The sequence below is a fragment of the Betta splendens genome, chromosome 15 (assembly GCF_900634795.4).
Source record: "Betta splendens chromosome 15, fBetSpl5.4, whole genome shotgun sequence".
In the NCBI taxonomy this organism is placed as follows: Eukaryota; Metazoa; Chordata; class Actinopteri; order Anabantiformes; family Osphronemidae; genus Betta; species Betta splendens.
The window spans coordinates 1976690-1997520 of NC_040895.2; the positions used below are offsets into that span (position 1 = coordinate 1976690).

A 20831-nucleotide genomic window follows, 5' to 3' on the forward strand; every position below is an offset into this window, starting at 1 on the left:
GACTAGGGTGAAGAGTCCAAGTCGTTGTCCCATCTTCCCTGGTCTGGAACAGGGCAGTGTTCCTGAGGGACAAGGCACCTATGTTGGACTTAGCCCACCTGTAAATTAACTAAATTACTGTTTTTGTTGCAATACCTGAATGAAAGTTGAAATATTATAAAGTTGACTTTTTTACCCTCATAAAAAAAGAGTGAAACAGCAATCGTCAAAGCCAACTTTATTGTCAACCAATGCACCAGCACTATAATGCTGGATAAGTTACCTTCACAGGTGTGTAGGTGGAGTAGCCTGATGGATTAATGTAAGAAAGTAGGGTAAACAGACCACGGGATTAATGGGTAGGATTCATAGTTATGTTGAAGGCATAGTTTCTGGAACAGAATAGGTACAGTCATGGGCAGTTAGCTGGGGAGATTTGAGGATCTCTTTGTTGGAAGCAGTGCAGCTGCTGTACAGATGGAGGATGCAGCTGTTTTCGTTGACACCACTCTAAAAAGTATAGAGAATAGAATAGTAGATTAATTACATGTCTAGTATTTCCTATGGAGGTTACAACCTTCACAAATGTAAACAATATGTAGAGGTAGTTAGATAAGTTGTAATGGTGTTTGGAGCAAACACGTTTTCAACTTAGCTTTTATAGTGATGGTTTGTTAAATCTTGGCATGGCATTTGTGGGGTCTACAGTAGCCACAACACTTTTCATACGCTGAGAGACGAAGACAACAAAGCGTTGTAAGCGCTTCACTCAGGAACTGCCAAAACCGAATCCACCAATCTCCCCTTGGTGCAAGCTTTTTATTTGAAAATGTGACACGCCTTGAAGCTGCATGATATGGACAAATGGCAAGGTTGCAATAAAAACATGAAGATCATTCTGCAGACAAGAAAATTGTATATAAGGATAAAACCCTTGGTTGATTTGCATAGGCATGGCGTATAGCATCATGAACTGTTTAACCCTAAGACTGCTAACCTTTCTCTGGCCTTTCGGTTAAGCCAGCAAAAGTCAGCGGTCCCAACCACTTCCTGTTTCAATGTCTGTGTGCAAGGTGCACAAAGTATAACATGTTCCTGTTACCGACAGGATTAAAACATATATCACATATAACATATATATATCCTTCATATAGGCAATAAGTAACAAACAATAAGTCAGCCTTGTGAGTGACGCAACATCATGAGAAAACCATATTTACTCTAACACCATTAATGACCTCCTTTCTGTCAGGCTGCTTAAATTCTGCTCAGAGGGCTTGTGGGACAGGGATGTTCACAAGGTCCTCCATATAACGACCTGAGTCCAGCAGGACTTTATTGAAGATGGTCTCCATCAGGTTTTCCACATAATCTGCACCATAACATGAGAATTGCGAATTGCCCATAAACAGACTAAAATAAGTTGACCAACTGCATATAGAGTAAATATATAGACAATAATGTCGCTGTAGCTTTTAACATCAACGGTTCTAGCCATTAGCATTCCTTACACAGGAGGGAAGCTAGATTATAAACGAAGAAACTTCTGGAGTACATATATCAAATAAGTATGAAGCATGTACTTTGGGGAAGCAGCAAGTGGATCACATCTTGTAGGAACAACTTCACAACTTCTGTGAGCCATAACTCGCTAAATTCAAAAGCGAAAGTAACAGGAACTTTTCAAGATGGAGGCTGCCGGGCTTCGGCTTTGAAAGAGACCAGCTAAGCCGTAAACCTCCGTTCATTGGCCCCAGCATAGCAACCCCTAGCACACGTGGTCCAACCCTACCCCCCCCCCCCCCCCCCCCCCCCCCCCCCCCTCCACTCACAGGCCACTAGCACTGTCTAACAGTTAGACAGTGCTAGTGGGCCATAAATAATACACAAGACCGTAGTTGCGGGCCGTATGAAATCTTACCGCGGGCCGTGATTGGCCCCCGGGACTGGACTTCCTGATCTACAGACTGATGGGGCCACCACTAGGAAGGAGCACCTAATACTGATCAGCCACTGGCTGAAGGTGCTCCTCTGTCCAGCCACACACTGTGTTAGGGGGTGGAGGTGTTGTCTAGGATAGAGGTGTTTGACCAGCATCCTCCTCTCAGCTACAGCATGTAGGGGGTCCAGCTCCACCCCTAGAACAGAACCAGCCCTCCTGATCACTTTGTCCAGTCTGTTACTGTCTGCTACATACCAAAGCATAAAACATAACACTAGCCACCAGTCATAGAACATCCTCATGGTGCTGCAGACGGGTGCAGTTAAAGGACCTGAGTCTTTTAGCAGTCCAGTTTATTGTCCAAGTACACTCCCAGGTATGTGTACTCGGTCACGACCTCCACCTCTTCCTTTTTAATAGTGAGAGGGGTGACAGCTCTCCCAGATTTCCTAAAGTCCATCACCAGCTCCTGAGTTTTACTGATGTTCAGTTGGAGGTGGTTTTGTCCACACCAGTCCAAAGCTGTCCACCACTTCCTGGTACTCTGCTACTGTAGGACGTATCCAGGGTGGTGATGTCACAGAGTCATCAGAGAACTTCTGGAGATAACAGGACTCTGAGTTGTACCTGAAGTCAGATATACAGTATACAGGGTAGGGAGGAAGGGAGACAGGACTCTCCCCTGTGCTGCAGACCACATAGAGAAACAGAAACCATACAAAATGCGAGAGGGGGTCTTAATTAACGATTTAGTAAGCATAAAGTTGTTAGTTGGCCCTGCAGATAGAGCGATCCAGCTTGAACTCCTTGCTTAACATGCAGTCAAAGTAGGTTTTATCATTGTGACTTTAGTGTAATTGTTAACATTAATTTGGGCAGGACTCTGTTCTGTCAACTGAGACAATGGAAAAGTGGAATCAGTAAAGCTGTTAAAAAGAAATGACTTGTGTGGCTTTCTTGTTTATATCTATCTTGCCTAAAAATAAGAGATGAATTTAATGATATACAGACATACATTTAATGCAAATGTGTATTCAAAAACTTGCAGGTTCTCTTACCTTTTCTTAATCCACTTCCCATAGGTCTCTGCAGCCCGAGAGGAAGTTCCCGGCCGCCGAGGCTTCCCTGGCTACATGTACACTGATCTGGCCACTATCTATGAACGTGCTGGTCGTGTGGAGGGCAGAAATGGCTCCATCACCCAGATTCCCATTCTCACCATGCCCAATGATGGTAAGACTAGCAGCAATTCAGATGAGGCTCTCCTTGCTTCATGTTGAATCTGAATGATATCTTCACGTCTTGTGACCTAGAATTTTAAACTGTGTTTTTCACCTTTCAAAAGAAGGATGTTTGTTTGATGGTCTTTATGGATATTTTGGGGTCATTCTTATCATATACAGTTGTAGCAGTTAAAAGTGTCAGTCTCTACTTCGTTTTTGTTGCCATTTTCACCTCATTCGCATGGCATTTTCACCTTGTGATGTGTGTTACATCTCTCAATGTGCTCTCAATCTGATAGATAGTTAGCAAGGCGTTTTTTTCATAAAATGCTGCTCTTTTTTACTCCAAAAATGCCTTTGCTGATTGTGTGGCCAAAGAGTTCTATTTTAACTTCATCAGTCTACAGCACTTGTTTCAAAAACATGTCAGGCTTCTATAGATGTTGTGTTGCGTATATCAGACATTGGATTTTATTATGGGGATGCAGGTAGGGTTTTATTCTGCTGACTCTTCCATGAAGGTCTTATCTGTTCAAGCATCACTGCACAGTGGAATAGTGCATAATAATACCAGTACTCCTGAGTCTGCTAAATCTTGCTGCAGGTTTTTTGCAGTCAAATGGGGGTTTTGATTCCTCTTTCTCACGAGCATATGAGCAGTTCTCTCTGAGCTTATTAAGGTCTAAAACCTTGTAAAAAAAAGTCATGTGCAAGAGTCTGGAACTCCTAAGGTGACCATACAGTGCCACAATAATTTTTTATCTTTGATCAATTTATGGCATAGGGGTATCTAAACTTTTGCATAAGACTGTAAATTGTATTAGATGTAAGAGTAGACACGATGCAGTGGGTGTGTCCATATTCTTTGGAGACTCCTGCTGTTTAAAGACACAAAAAAGAGGAGGATAAAAACAATGTTTGTTTTTTTTGCAGTGGCACAGGTCTGTCTGAGACTAGACACAGCGATTATAAATTTGCAGTGAGCAGAAAATTGCTGTTAGACATCAACTACGCTTTTCAGATAATAGTTCAAAGTTGTTTTAGGATAGCAAAGGCAGGGAATTGAACTTGCGCTGCGAAGACGACTGGTGATAAGTAATTACTATGAATGCAGTGGTATTTATTTAGCAGTAAACCAATGCGCTTAATAATCACCACATTTGACCACCCAACAGATACTTCATAATGAAATATATTTGGGGAAATATATGTATTTTACAGATAGAAATGAGCGTTGGGCCTTAGTGACTTCTAATTTTTTATTAACTTTTGAGTTTACCATAATTGACCTTGCAGCAGCTGGAAAGAAATTTTGCTATAGAAGATGTTTATCAGACGAGGCTGTTGCCAGATTCAAGAAGATAAATCCATCATTTTTTGCCTCATTGTCATGTAGCTACACAGGTTGATTGTCTTGTAGATGCTGCAGCTTCTCTACGTACAATGTTAGACAAAGTGGTTCCTCTGAAGAAGAAGACCGTGAATCAGAGGAGGTTAGCTCCGTGGTATAACTCAGAGATCTGCAGCCTAAAGCACAGGACCAGACAACCAGAAAGACAGTGGCGTTCCAACAAAATCAATGTAAACTGCAAAGCATGGAAGGATAGTCTAATAAACATATTATTCCTCCTTAATTGAGGAAAACAAAAACAACCCCAGGTTTCTTTTCAGCACTGTAGCCAGGCTGACTAAGAGTCATAGCTGTGTTGAGATTTAGCCCCTTCAATCTCAGCAGCAATGACTTTATGAACTATTTCACTAATAAAATTATCACTGGCGTTGGTCTTCCTCCAAATGACAGAAATCACCCTGTAGATCCATCAACTTTAAATTTACCAAGTCCTCTGTCTTACCTAGACAGCTTCTTCCCCATAACTCTTATGAAGTTAATTTCAATAATCAAATCAGACCCAATCCCAACCAGATTACTTAAAGAGGTTTTGCCTTTAATCAGCTCTTCCATATTAAATTAAATCAACCAATCTTTACATATAGACTATGTACCTCATGTTTTAAGGTAGCTGTGTTCAAACCTTTATTGAAAAAAACCTACTCTGGACCCTGGAAAAGTGCTGTATTTGATACAAATAATTACAACATTCTATTATAGAGACTAGAACATAGCATTGGAATTAAAGGAACAGCACTTGGATGGGTTAAATCCTATTTGTTGAACAGATTTCAGTTTATTCATGTTAATGGGAAATTCTCCACATGCACAAGGATTAGCTATGGAGTACCACAGGGTTCTGTGCTTAGTCCAATACTGTTCAGTCTATACATGTCTCTTCTAGGTGATATGATAAGGAAGCATTCTATACATTTTCATTGTTATGTAGATGATACTCAGCTATTAATGTCTTTGAAACCAAATGAAACAGATAAACTAGTCAAAGTTTGAAGTTTTTTACAGGACATCAAATCCTGACTAAGTCAGACAGTCACCCTAAATGGCATAACATTAGCTTCAGATTCTACTGTGAGGAACCTTGGTGTCATCTTTGACCAGGATCTCTATTTTGCATCATACATGAAGCAAATCTCCAGAACCGCCTACTTTCATCTTAGAAATATAGCTAAGATCAGAAGCATCCTCTCTCAGAGCGATGTCGAGACACTGATCCATGCATTCGTTACCTCTAGGCTAGATTACTGTAACTGCTTACTTGTAGGATGTTCTAACAGCTCCTTAAAAAGCCTCCAGATAATTTAAAGTGCTGCAGCCAGAGTTCTGATGGGACAGGAAAGAGAGATCACATTTATTCTAAATTAGGTTCTCTGCACTGGCTGCCTGTAAAATGTGAGATAAAATTTTAAATTCTCCTACTCACCTACAAAGCACTTGATGATAAAGCTCCTTCTTATCTTAAAGACCTCATAGTTCCTTATGCTCCAAGCAGAACTCTTCGTTCTCAGAGCGCTGGGCTACTTTTGGTTTCTAGAGTCTTTAAATGTAGAACGGGAGGCAGAGCTTTTACCTACCAAGCTCCTCTCCTCTGGAACCAGCTCCCTCGAGAAGCTGACACACTCTCCACTTAAGATCAGGCTTAAAACCTTCCTTTTTGATAAAGCTTATAGTTAGAGATGGTTCAGGTCACTGGCAATGATTGTTAGTCACAGGAACCATCTCTTAGTTAAGCTGCAATAGACATAAACTGCTGGGGGACTTAATTTATACACTCAGCTCTGTTTCTTTCTAACTCCTCTATCCAATAACCTTCTATTTTATATTAGAATAAAATAGTTTTTTTTCATGTTTAACAAACCTTGTCTCTTTCTTTCCAGTAGTTGTGCCCCCCCCTTTCTCCCACTCTGTCCTCACCTACAGGCATCACTGGACTCAGAGCTGTGTATGCGATGGACAGCTGCAGATCAAACCATTTTGGCTGTGTCCAGTCCCTGGTCCAACCATCCTGCCTGTGCTCTATTGTTGCTTGTTGTTGTTGCTGTGCTTTTCTCTCTCTCTCTATCCCCTCACCCCAACCGGTCGAGGCAGATGGCCGCCCACATCCAGCCTGGTTCTGCTGGAGGTTTCTCCTAGTTAGAGAGGGAGTTTTTCCTCTCCACTGTTGCTGCACTGATGTTGTTTAAATTGTAATTATTATAATTAAAGGCTTGCTGTATGTGGGATTTTTTGGGTTTCGTTAGGTAAGGTCTTATACCTTACCTTGTAAAGTGCCTTGAGATAACTTTGTTGTTATTTGGCACTATATAAAAAAATATAAATAAATAAATAACACTGCTGTGATTGAGAGGCATGTAAACAACTTAGTGCCAACTAGTAGTTGAAACGAAACTAGCATTCTGATTTTTTTTTTTTTCAGCTCGCTGCAGTATTAAAAATCCTTCGGCAGCAACGCACCTGTGGTGTAGAGAAAAACGGTGGTCATTTTGAACTGCTACAACTGTACATTATACAACTATATTCTGGCCTCAGATTCCTAAATAGTTTGAATTACCAGCGTAGGCGTGTGAAATGGACTAAGGAGACTTTTGTGATGCCTGCAGTTGCCATAGGAACATGTATGAAGAGCCTACTCCTATCTAGTTGAACAGGATTCCCTCATTATAGCATCACAGGAAGGTGTTTGTTTCGACATTTACTAAACACTGCTGGTGTTTCTAAGGGCTCTCAGGCTCTTGATTTGGAGCACGGGTCTTTAAAATGGGAAGCTAACATTCTTTTTCTGTCCTGTGTGTCGTATTGTTTAACGCCTACTAATGAGTGGGTGATTTGAAGAGTGTCTATGTGTCACTGAATGTAAATCAAGGCATTTTGTTAATATTTGTTGCATTGCCGTGTTAAAATCTAACAAATGCACAATCGCGTTTGTTTTCCTGTTGTGAATAAATGTTTCTTTCTAACAGACATTACCCATCCAATTCCTGATCTGACTGGATATATTACAGAGGGTCAAGTGTATGTTGACAGACAACTCCACAATAGACAGGTATTCATCAGTTGTTGTGGTTGTTGTTGTTGTTGTTCAAAGCCATCCTTTTTTTTTTTTTTTTTTGTTCAAAGCGCAGTTCATCATACTAAGAACTTGTAATCATTTGTGAGGGTTATTTGGTGACGTTGTTAGCTTTAATTTAAAATGCAATATGATGTTAGGGTGATTTTGTGTAAATTCACAGATGCACTGTAATGGAGTGCATCTAAAATGTCAAATGCATCTACAGTTGAAGTAATTTACTAGGTGAGAGTGATGCATTCCTACTTCACTTTCACCCATCAAGTTGAAGATCGTGCATTGTCATTTTGTTTGTTACAAACATGATGTGCATCTAGTGACCTACATGCTCCCATTTATTTATAAGCAGAATAAAGCCTGAGTACAAATGCTACAGGAGGCTTATTGAAGCTCTCAGTCATGACTGTCCTGTCATACAGCTGTACCTTTCAGCAGGCAACAGGAACCATAACAGGGTATGATGGGGTTGGATGAGCAAGAGACGAAGTAAATATCTCTTTACTAAAGCCTCATGGTTTCCTGACTTTTTATGCAGTTTAACTCATAGTCAACAGCTGCTAATAAGACGTCTATTGACAACCCTTTCAAATGCATGGGTCATGTTTCATGCTTGCTTTTCAGATATACCCACCCATAAATGTGTTACCCTCACTCTCTCGTCTGATGAAATCTGCTATTGGTGAGGGGATGACCCGGAAGGACCATGCTGATGTTTCAAACCAGCTGGTAAATAGTTTTAACGTATATAGTGTGTAGTATTGAATCAAAGTGTAACTCCTTTTTAACGTTTTTAGCTCATAGCTAAATCCCTATTGGACGTGCATGCTCTTTCATGGATGAAGGGAGAGATTATTATATGAAGCTTGACTTTTTTTGGCTTTTTACAATCCAAATAAAATTATACAACTGTGCTCAGTCTGCTGCGAAACAGGCACAGAAAGTCTAATTGTTGAATGATGACAGTTTGTGAAAGTATTGTGTATATATATATTTGATATGTTTTGGGCTTACATAAGACAATGTCATAAGTAACATTTGTAACAAAGAAAACAATGTGGCATTTGGGGAGAGGATGGGCTTAGAAGGTTGAATATACATGTCATTTCTAAAAAGTTTTGAGGTGTCAGGCATTACAGACACTTTACATCTCTCTCTAGTATGCCTGTTATGCTATTGGAAAGGACGTCCAGGCCATGAAGGCTGTGGTAGGAGAAGAAGCACTCACCTCTGAAGATCTGCTCTACCTGGAGTTCCTACAGAAGTTTGAGAAGAACTTCATTGCTCAGGGTATGAAGATTCCTTTATTCTCAGCGTGCAAAACTGTCTGTATTTGTTTTGACTTGTTTTACAACCAATGAGGACAACGCTCCTGTTGCCCAGGTTGTGGGTTCAATCCCCTCAGTGAGGGGTTGCGCCAGGAAGGGCATCCGGTGTAAATACTTGCCAAATCTATCAGGCGAATCATTTGCTGTGGCGACCCCTGCTGGGATAAAGCCGAAAGGAGTTACCTATTATACAAGCTGTGAAATAGGCTAGGCTTTTCGACTTATTTTGACCAAATTGGGGTTAAAGGAATACTTCACCAATTTTCAATGGGGGTTGACCAAAAACATGTAGAGTAATATTTAAGAATGAATGGGCACTCAGCTTCCTCCATAATTTCTATGCAGAGAAATTGATGATTTATTCCTCTGCATAAAGTCACCAGGGCAGTTGAAGATGACATTAAACATGTACCTGCCCCAGCAAACGGCCGTTTATTCTTGTTTGTCCTCACATACACCGACAGTACTATTCAGTGGCCGGAGGACATGATCTAGATTATTTAGAAGATGGCGAGTTCTATAGTATTCTATATATTATGATATTCAGGGTTACTTGTATGCGGATGAGTGCAGCCCAAAAGAGTTACGCAGAGTGGACGAGACAGCCGAAAGGCACCTGCAATGAGTTGACAGCAAGCCAGCCAACAGTGGGGTGATCCGACTGCGGGGCAGCCAACAACGGGGACGGGGGACCGCAGGACAGAGCACAGGAGCTGTGTTCAGTATACAGCTGGTGGGCTGCACAATGTGCCAATGGGAACAACTGAATATCCCTGTGCTGAATTTCACCGCTGCCAGTTTTGCTTGGATAAAGTTGCAGATTCTAATGCTGACGACACATCATCATTTTTGTGCTAAATGTGGACAGAGGAGCTGGAAACTAGCTTCAAGATACAGAGAACATACTCGAAAAACAGTGGAATGACCACCGAGTAAGTAATGTAGTAATTAGAAAAAAAAAAAGTAATTGTTTTTAGCTCACGCTGTGAAGTTTGAGTAAAGTTGTGAGCTGCTGTGTCACGTTTTGGACTGTTTGAGTTACTTTAGCCTATGTTGCTAACATTAGCATGTGTATTAGCTCTGCGTGGCTGTCAGCAACTAATTCAATAATACTACTTAATTTTGTAGTCGACATCAATTTCACCGTTGCCAATTTCTCTTTGATGAAGTTGTGGATTCTACTGCTGACGGGAACGTGTGTTACTGATCATTAGTTTTGTGCTAAACAATTTAGCAGTCAAACCTAGCTTCAGGATACCAAGGACAAAGCAGAAAAAAACAGCCGGTACAGAACGGTCGAATGAGCACAAAGTAATATATTCGACCCTTTATTGTTTTAGCTTGCGCTGTGAAGTTTGAGGACAGTTATAAGCTGCTGTGTTGTGTTTTGGACACAAGAGCACTCAGAATATTGTTAGATTACTTTGCTAACATTGTGCATTAGCTTGGCTGGCAGCAACTGTAATACTAATTCAATAATTCATTTCATCCTTTTGTAGGTAGTATCGCCGGTCGCGTATCGTCACAGAGACTCTTGGAAGGGACAACCATCTTGTTTTTCCAGCCACTAACAGCAGATCAAGAAAAGAAGCGGGTTTTGGCTAAATTATTATTTATTATTTAAATTATTATTTGATTCAAAATAAAATGCTTATAAATGACATAGAAACAATGTCTTAATTCAAACACACTGTTAAAATATAACTCTTTGTTAAAAACGTAAAGCAATGTCCCAACGTTTGTCTGTAAAACAGATTAGTAACACACCTCACATGATCAGGTACATCCAATCACAGCAATATAAGGCAGTGTAAATTAAACTCGGTCAATTTACTAGCACAACATAGCTGCACCTTTCTTATTCTGCCTTACAAAGCATCAGCCAGGATGTTGTATTTAAGGTAGATTACTTTTGTAGAATTTAAAAAAAAATGAAGCTCTCTTGTCCCGTAAAGAGCTGGTTCCCTCTAGTAGCAGCTTCTCTCTCTTATTTAGCTCCACCTGTGTGGGAGCAAGAGAAATCTGTCTTGTATTCATAAATTCAGTGTTATTACACTCATTCACAAGGACTAAATTAATAAAATTAGAAAGTAAGGACCTTGGGCATGCAGAGGCCTATCCCTGTTGTCAATCAGGGAGGACTAACCCGGTTACTAGTCCATCACAGGGCTCTTCCTTTACCACAATGGACCAAATACACAACTTGTGCTAGTTGTTCAACCTGTCAGTCCCTGTCAAGCTCAAACTGCATCCTTTTCTCACTTGTGAAAGAGACCTCAAGAATAGTCCTCCAATTGAGGCAGGAACCCTTCTCCAACTTAAAGTAAGCCGACATTGCTTTGCATGTCAAAAGCTGTCTCAGACTTGGAGTTGTTTATTCGTATTCCATAGCAATCCCAGACAATGCTGTAAGAGACTCAATGAAATACCTTCTTCAAATCCAAAATGCACATGGCTGTATTGGTAGTCCCAAAAACCCTTGAGCACAGCCAGGATGAAAATTACACTGTTTCTCCCAAATCTGTGGTTTGACTATCTTGTGAATTGTCCCACCTAGAAATCATTCCCCAAACGTGGAGTTTAAGAGGATGTTTAGGTCGCGGTTTGGAAACCAAGTGTCCTTTCTTTGCGAAGCTCATTCTGGCAAAATGCTCAAATGCCACAGTCGACTAGTTTTTCCCCAAAATGAGAAAACAGCAAACGGCTTTAAATCCATTTATTTGTCTGGTTTTGAAAACACAGTTTTTAGCTCGTTTATTCGTTTTTAACACGCTGCTTTGAATAAATGCCGTTTGTCCCTTTTTTAAACGAGAAACGGGAAAACGGTCCGTGTATGTTCCAACTGTTTGATTTCTCCCTCAGAATAAGAGCTGGGAAAATGAGAAAACGACTTGTTTTCTCGTAAACAAGAAAACAGGAAACGGCTTCAAATCCAATTCCGGGTCTAGTTTTGAAAACACTGTTTGCAGCTCGTTCATTCGTTTTTAACACGATGCTGTGATTAAATTCCGTTTTTTCGCTTCTATCAAGAGAAACAAGGAAGCGGATGTTCTTTGTATTTTATTTTCTGGACAATTTAACTAGAAAACGGCTTGATTTCAGCTGATGTTGTCTGGAAAGGAAAATATAAATCCATTACTTAAGTTGCCCTTGAGCACTGGCTTCCTGTCGTCGTTGTATTGTGTTTCAGAATAAGATTCTCACTTTCTTAGACCACGCGTCTGGCGTCTAACGTGCGTAGACGTCAGAGCAAACCTTACAGTGTGTGTGGTGGGGGGGTCTCTCGTTACAATACGAAGTTACTGGACTTACTGGGAGCTGTGGTCCTGACTACTTTGCCATGACAGCCAACCCAAACAACCACGTGCTGTGTTACCAGCGTGTACAGACACATTAACAGGTCCTCCGGTTCTAAAACGTTCTAAAACGACTTGTTTTCTCAGCTTTTATTCTGGAGGGGGAAATCGAACCGTTAAAACGTACACGGACCAGATACAGTAAACTCGAGGACATACTGTATAAAGACAGCAGCGACATCACCAATTGACAACAAACACTAGCGCACATTGACAACTTGATCCAAGTCATCTGCCTATGAATAAGTGGCTCCTCAGCACCATCGTTGGAACGTCACATCACTGTCTGCCTCAGACGGTGACCCCACTTCCCTGATTCTCTTGTTGCCTGCATTTGACAAGGATACATTTCTGGTTAAGCTCTACCTGGACACATCATCTGTCATTCGGGCTCTTACATTTCATTCAGAGTCAGAGCAAACTATAGGTCATTCCGCTCTGTGTAAATTTTAAGAGTTTGGTTTCTCCTCCAACTTAAAAGCTGAGAGAACAACTTATTTTTTCGTTCTCTGATTTTTTCTAAAAAACGAAAAATCAGCTTTAAATCCAACTCCAACAACAACAATTGAATTCCGTTTGTCGCTCATATCAAGATAGGACGAAACGAAAATCCAATTTGTTTTGTTTTTTTACCTAGCTGAATCATTAACCAGCAATGCGCTATTAAGCTATTAAAATTTAATGGAACATAGGAAATTCACCCAATATAATCACATACATCGAAGAGGGACCCAGTCGCGATAGTAGTCTGTGTAAATAGGAAGCAGCATTATTAGAAATAATCATACAATGACACAATGTAACTCAAACTGTTTGAGTTCTAAATAGTTTTATTTTGGGATAATTTGCTGTTTTTAGAGTGGAGATCTTTAGATGCATACCTTACCACAACTTGACTAAGAAAAATGAAGAAAATTAAAACATATAAACTCAAACTTGCCATTACCAGGAGGTCATGGGCTTCCATCTAGCTGCCGTTGGCCAACAAACCTAATAACTTCATTTAACAGATTGGGCCTCTAAAACCCCTACCTACAGTGGCTGAAAGGAGGATGCTAGTCAATCTTCTCCCTATCCTAGACAACGCCTCCCACCCGCTACACAGTGTGCTAACTGGACAGAGGAGCACCTTCAGCCAGAGGCGAATCAGTATTAGGTGCTCCACAGAACGCCACCGGAGATCCTTCCTACTGGTGGCCATCAGTCTGTACAATTACTCTTCCCTGTTTAAGGGTTGATCTTCATAATGCAATAATGTCTATAAACATATTAAACTTTAGCTAGTAATTAGATGTGAGTGTGTATATATTTTTAGCATTCTTATTTTTAATCTCCCTACCAGCTTGTGTGCAAAATAATTTCTCTCTTGGATTAATAAAGTTTTTTAATCTTGAATCTTACCAAGGTAAAATCTTTTAAAACCTAACAATTTTCGTCTAATAATTTTAGTCAAATAATCTTTTTAGTAATTAAAAGTTGTCAGACAAAAGATTATTTGAAGACTCACCAAACTATTCAATTCATTTTTTTTATATATAGCACAATTTTACAGTTATCTTATAGCACTGTATAAGGGTATAGTGAGGAGAGAGATGAACAAGAATAAGCAGCAACAGAGCACAGGCAGGATAGTTCAGACCAGTATCGAAACACAAACTTGACGTTTGGACCAGTAACTGAACACAGACAGGATGGTTGGAGCGGTAATTGGACAGTTCTGCATCCGATGAGGACAGAGAAATAACAACAACTACAGGAGAAAAAATAGACACAGTCAATTACTGTGGAATTATTGTGGCAGATTAGTGAATAAAATAAATGGATAGGAAATAGAGGAGCTCAGTGCATGAACAATCTGATCACCTGAGTCTATAGCAGCTTATCCAATAGATGCTTTATAGTGAACTGAAGCCTCTCTAACTAACTAAACTTAAATAATGAAAATTAAATTATTATTTTATACTCGACACAAGGTGATTCTAGTTAACATACATGCAGTCAAAGTAGCAAAACAATCTAATCTAAAAAATGACAGCATAAACCAATTGTGGCCATTTTTGGCCACAAACACAACAAAAGGGAGTTTTTTGTGTTTTGCCTTGCATTGTTAGCATTGTTTTTTATTGTTGTTTTTTCCTGGTGTCACTTTTTATACTCAATACAAGAATTGATTGTAGTCAACAAATTCATACAGTGAAAGTAACAAAAAATCTAAAAAATATAAAGAATTACAGCCTAAACTCACTGTGGTCATTTTTGGCCACAAACAACATGAGAGGGTAGAAATAAACAAAGCCAGAGGATTTATCAGAAAGCCAGAGGATTAATCACAAAGGAAGGTTATAATCCAGGTCTTAATGTAAAGAGGGTGTCTGCTTCTAAAACCTGAACTGAAAACTGAAATCCATTGAGGAGGTTGGTAGCTCCTTGGTCTGACTCCCTTTCTACATGTAGAATCTCTAGAGTCGCAAGGAGAGCAGTACTGAGAGGGAAGCATGAGGAGCTGTGAGGTGTGGAACACCAGATGGAGCTGCAGCATTAAGTGCTTTTGAATGGAGAAGAAATTTGAATTCTAGCCTACATTTTACAGGACAGAGAAGCTGATGTAGGAGAAATGTGATCTGTCTTTCCAAGTCCAATCAGAATCTGGGTGCAACATTAAATTAACTTGAGGTTTGACATAGAGGTAACTGCATGAAGTCCTAATTTTAGCAATATTCCTCAGATGTAAGTAGGTGGCTCTTGGGATCTCTTTAATATATCATGTGAAATAGAGACACCAAGGTTCCTACAATAGAATCTGAAGCCTCATTATCTCATCCAGAGGAACCATCCAATTCAGTAATGTCTTTCTCTAATATATAGACATAATAGGCCAAATTATAATAACCTTATTCTTACATGTATGTGTTGATGTTACAATACATCCAGGATTTGATGTTTTAAACATGTTTGACGTTTGACTAATTGATTTGTTTTCACATGACAGACAGTTATTGTCAGTTGGTGTCATCTGCATAGCAGTAAAAAAATCATATATAAACAAAAAGGTTTAGTAAACCGCCTCCTTAGTTTTCCAGTCTGGGTGAGGAAACCTGAGTGAGGCTCTCAGTGAATTAGAGCTATGTTTAGGTTTAGGAGTGATGTGACTTAGTGGAGTGGACTCATTCAAACTAACATTTATATGTGTGTGTATAAAAGTTCTATTTATTTTATTTTATTGTTTTATTTTATTTTGTGTTTGTGAGTTACATCTGACACATTAGACACTGACTATCCTCCTTGTATTTTTTAGGCCCGTATGACAACAGGACTGTGTATGAAACTTTGGACATTGGCTGGCAGCTGTTGCGAATCTTCCCCAAGGAGATGCTCAAGAGAATTCCCCAAAGCACTTTGGCTGAGTTTTACCCTAGGGAGTCCACAGCCCGTCACTAAGCTGTAATTCACTAACATCCATCCTCCTCTCCTTTTTCCTTTATTTCATCTCACCCTTCAGTCGTATAGATATCGTATGGTGAAGTCTTCACCCACCCCAAATCGCAGCTATTTCTATTCTACCCACTTCTAAATTCCCCATGAATAAACTTCCCCTCTGTAAGTGTACTTTAGTGCATCTGTGTCTTTAGACATTTATGAAAAGTGTGGTTATAAAGTGTACCCTTGATTACAAATGTTAATCTTCACAATTACAAATCAGCTTGCATTTATTGGAGTGTGTTAAAACTCGATCGATTGTTTTTTTTTCTATTAGTTTTGGACTATATATATATATATATATATATATATATATATATATATATATACACATACATACATACATACATACATACATACATACATACATACATACATACATACATACATACAGTGTTTTGCCTGGGGGTCATTTAAGGCCTCAAGTTTTTTTCAGATTTTTTTATGTAACCATTTCATCTTTGGTAAACATGGACCAACAAAGACCCCCAGTTGACTTCATGTATTTGAAAGAAAACAATAGATATTTGCTTTTTTTAGTTTTAGTTAACTTGAGTGTATGAGTATGAGTATAGTAAACATTCCTGTGTATTTGCAGATTTATTTGATGTAATCATGATTTTGTGAGCTTGTGAGTGTCTACATTAAATTGTGAGAATCATGTGTCATGGTCTGGTTTCAGTTACATTATTTTGAGTTACTGCATTATTTGTACTTTATGAGCTGTCTGATGGCCTTGTCTGACATTGAATTTTAATTGTGAAATCATATGGGAATCAACCAACTCACTGGCAAAAACACCAGTTTTCTTATATGTTTCTGAATATAATATTACTGCATAGATTGTGCTAAAACAAATTATGATTATGCAGACAGAAACATTAAACATAGTGCTTTTCTAAGCATTTACTTTGTGTTTAGAAGGGGGGAACAGTATTTAAAAGATTTAAATACCAGTGGATTGCAAAGCTTTTTCTTCTTTGGGAAGCGCATATACCAACAGAGGGCAGGGTGGTGTCTTGCTTTCACAAGGACCTGTAAGACTGTTACTGCTTCATTATTCCTATTAAAGCTGAACTGAAAAAGTAGCGCTGTCTGTTATGGTTTCCATAACAGACTAAATCACTGAGTGGTGATATTGTTCAATCACAGCTAAGCAAATCATCTTCAGCTATGATAGCTTGGGTCAAAGGTTAAAACAGAAATATGCTAACAGTGTCTTATATGCAGTATAGTAGGGGTTTAGGAAGAAGGATACATGTGTTAGGTGGAATCTGAAACTACTGCTCTCTAAAAAGCAGCACATCAGCGACTACTAAATATTGCTTAATCTACAGATAAGTACTGTGAGAGAAAGAGACAGAGGCCATGTCCCCATCCAATAACAGCTTATGGCCATAGCAATGATGCTAATACCACTGGACCAGCTAAAGCTAAGACCAACCCTGAGACATTAGGGGTGACCTCATTAAACAACAATGTGCACAAGTACAAGCCTGACTTAAGCTATAAGTTCCCTGCTGGGAACAGAGAAAAAAGGAAAAAGTCATGTGAATTAATGTCTCAGTGCACTTGTGAAAGTTCTGAGACAGCATAAACACAAGCTAATTTCTGTTTTCAAAGATGGCGCTGCCTGCGTTAGCAGCCTCCTGGAACAGCTCCCACTACTGTATCTTTCTACTGTTTCTTTACTGTTCCTATTGTATGTTGAGATGGGACCCTAGAGATGGGAAGTTTGATTCTTTTAACTGAATCTTTAACTCTTGAACATTAAAGTGAGCAAACCATTTCCAGTCATTTGTTCATTTCGTTCATTTACAGCAGGTGGCACTGTTGGCGTTGTGAAAATGGCCGTGGTTCTCAAACACTATGTGCTGAAGACAACATGGTTTGCTTCAGCTGACGAATTATAATCACAAAATGCCACAAGCGATTCAAACCATGTGAAAACCTACAGTAGGAAAGCAAATAGACACCACATTAATGTGACTTAAGTCCTGCATCTTCCCTTCCCAGCGGTCACATGACAAAGGAACGAATCCCTGAGGAAAGACGCTCAGTTGAGAGAGTCGTGAACAAATCATTTCTGTTTCCTGTCCTGCTGACTGAGCAGCTGCTGCCATGAGGCGAGAAAAGGTACTGCATGAAAATGACCAAATCGTTTGCTGAGAGTTACACCCGGGTAAAATAAGAGTAGTTCATATTGAACGAGTCGTTCATGAGCGACGCATGACTAATACAGAATATCAGTGTGATTAGTCCAGTCAATTTATGGTTTAGGTGAACATCCAGGTAGATAAAGCCAAAGTCCAAAGTCTCTATGTCTGAGCCCTGGATTTTCACCGATGTGTGATGTGGTGTTCTCCTCCAGAGGTCAGTCATCATCTCCTTGGTCTTACTGGCACAAGTGGTTGTGGTCATTGAAAGTAAAAAAGTAAGACGTAAAACTCGAAAACATAAACATGAAAATACATTTGAATTAAAAAATCTTTGCATACATTTTAAGCTTTCAGTTTCAAATTGTTTTATTTCGCTTTCAAGACATATGGGCTCAATTCACATGTAGCTCCATAGCGAATACAGCCGAGATGTTTAGGCCATGCAGATCTGACTGAAAGCTGTTGAAGCTTGTGTGTTGTATGCGCACTTAGATTCAGATTCAGAATCAGCTTTATTCGCTACTTTTGCACAGGGCAACCAAGGGATTAGATGCGGTCTGACTCTGTCTTTGTACCCTTTTGGGGAATGAACAAAAATATTCACAATTTTATTAGTTAATTACATAAATAAACTGCAACTCACTATATCATCCATCCATCCATTTTCAACCGCTTATCCGAGGGCCGGATCGCGGGGGCAGCCGTCTGAGCAAAGAGTTCCAGACTTCCCTCTCCCCAGACACTTTCTCCAGTTCTTCCAGTGGGACCCCAAGGCGTTCCCAGGCCAGCCAAGAGACATAGTCTCTCCAGCGTGTCCTGGGTCTTCCCCGAAGCCTCCTATCAGTGAAACATGCCCGGAACGCCTTCCCAGGGGGCATCCGAACCAGATGCCCAAGCCACCCCAACTGGCTTCTCTCGATATGGAGGAGCAGCGACTCTACTCTGAGCTTCTCCCGGGTGACACAGCTCCTCACCTTATCTCTAAGGGTGCGCCCAGCCACCCTACGGAGGAAGCTCATTTCAGCCTCTTGTATCCATGACCTTGCCCTTTCGTTCATGACCCAAAGCTCATGACCATAGTTGAGGGTAGGAACGTAGATTGACGGGTAAATTGAGAGCTTTGACTTTCAGCTCAGCTCCCTCTTCACCACGATGGACAACATCATCTGCAAAAAGCAGAGATGTTATCCTGTGGTCCCCAAACCAGACCCCCTCCAGCCCCTGGCTGGGCCTAGAAATTCTGTTCATAAAAATAATGAACAGAACCGGTGACAAAGGGCAGCCCTGCCGAAGTCCAACATACACCGGGAACAGGACTGACTTACTGCCAGCAATGCGAACCAAGGTCCTGCTCTGGTTGTACAGACACCGAACAGCCCTTAGCAAAGAGCCTTGAACTCCATACTCCCGGAGCACCCCCCACAGGATGTCACGAAGGATGCGGTCGAATGCCTTCTCCAGATCCACAAAGCACATGTAGACTGGTTGGGCAAACTCCCACAAACCCTCAAGCATCATGCTGAGGGTATAAAGCTGGTCCAGCATTCCACGACCAGGCCGAAAACCACATTGTTCCTCCTTTATCCGAGGTTTGACTATCGTCCGAATTCTCCTCTCCAGTAGCCTGGCATAGACTTTCCCAGGGAGGCTGAGAAGTGTGATCCCCCTATAGTTGGAACACACTCTCCTGTCCCCCTTTTTGTGAAGCGGGACAACCACCCCGGTTGTCCAGTCCAGAGGAACTGTGCCCATCGTCCACGCGATGTTGCAGAGGCGTGTCACCCAAGACAGCCCCACAACATCCAGAGACTTGAGGTACTCAGGACGGATCTCATCCACCCCCGCTACCCTGCCACTGAGGAGCTTACAAACTACCTCGGTGACCTCAGCCTGGGTGATGGGCTAGTCCACCTCTGAGTCCCTGCCTCTGCTTCCTCAGGAGAAGGCATGTCGAAGGGGTTGAAGAGATCCTCAAAGTACAGCATGCACTCTCAGATACATTCTCACACCCTCACCATTCGCTTGTTCTCATTCATGGGGAGGGTAGGTCTCTGGCCTGCTGCCCCAGGCAGGGACTGCAGGGAGCAGCGGAAAAGGCAGCCCAGAACCCTGTAACACAGCCGGAACATGAGTGTGTGGAACTAGAGTGCACTGAAAGTGGGGGACACCTTCAGGAGCATGAATGCTGGCTGACGGTGTATCCTGTGTGTGACGGTGTGTCTGTTGTGCAGTTAAAACTGGGTGGTGACCTTTCCACTAGGGGCAGTGGGCAAAGCCACGGCTGGCCTCACCCCCAGGCCCCAGTGAAAGAGCCCACCCCCGGCCCTAAATGTATGTGTATGTGGCTAGGTATGAGGAACTTTGGTAGACTGCCAGTTCCCCAAGGGGTTCAGCAGACCTCAAGGTGAAGGTGAAGGTGAAGGCTCTGTCCTGAGTGTATGACCAATGCAATTAACTGCAGAGCATCCCACTTAGGAGGGACAGAACCACTTTTTGCCCCGGTCCCTCCATCAGTAGGATGCCCCTCACAGACCTAAGTGGTTGAGTGTGGAGAGATGTAGTTGGGAAGCAAGGCACCGGGGTCCGCAGAGCCAGATTCCAGACTAGCTCTGCTACTCATTCCACCGCCCCCCACAACCCCCAGCCAAGAAGAGACAGATGAGACCCCGGGGCAGCAGCGCAGCCAGAACCATCCTCACCCCTCTGTCACACTTACCATTCTCTCGCTCAAGCATGCTCATGCCCGCCCCTTGTAGTGCTCCACTCAAACCTACATGCATACTCTGCGGCTGTGCATTGAGGGCCAACCTCCGCCCAGGGCCCAATGAAGACCACAGCCCGAGTAGTCCGCCAGACCCCACCGCGACATGCCCGAGCAGTTAACAGAGGGCCAGG

At 41.3% G+C, this 20831-nt stretch overlaps 1 protein-coding gene across 3 annotated transcripts in view; it reads left to right on the forward strand.

The window, feature by feature from the left end:
* Window positions 1-16440, forward strand: part of atp6v1ba (ATPase, H+ transporting, lysosomal, V1 subunit B, member a) — a 57714-nt gene extending 41274 nt beyond the window's left edge. Inside the window, exons 10-15 of one of the 3 annotated variants that reach the window (XM_055502234.1) lie at window positions 3004-3154; window positions 7513-7595; window positions 8241-8345; window positions 8777-8906; window positions 9813-9876; window positions 10444-10605. In XM_055502234.1, the coding sequence (XP_055358209.1) occupies window positions 3004-3154; window positions 7513-7595; window positions 8241-8345; window positions 8777-8906; window positions 9813-9876; window positions 10444-10447 (537 nt within the window). In that variant the 3' untranslated portion in view covers window positions 10448-10605. Of the gene's footprint in view, window positions 1-3003; window positions 3155-7512; window positions 7596-8240; window positions 8346-8776; window positions 8907-9812; window positions 9877-10443; window positions 10606-15595 lie in introns of those variants that run through there. The other 2 variants (XM_029175471.3, XM_029175470.3) reach the window with 2 other exon arrangements.
* Window positions 16441-20831: the final 4391 nt, after the last annotated feature.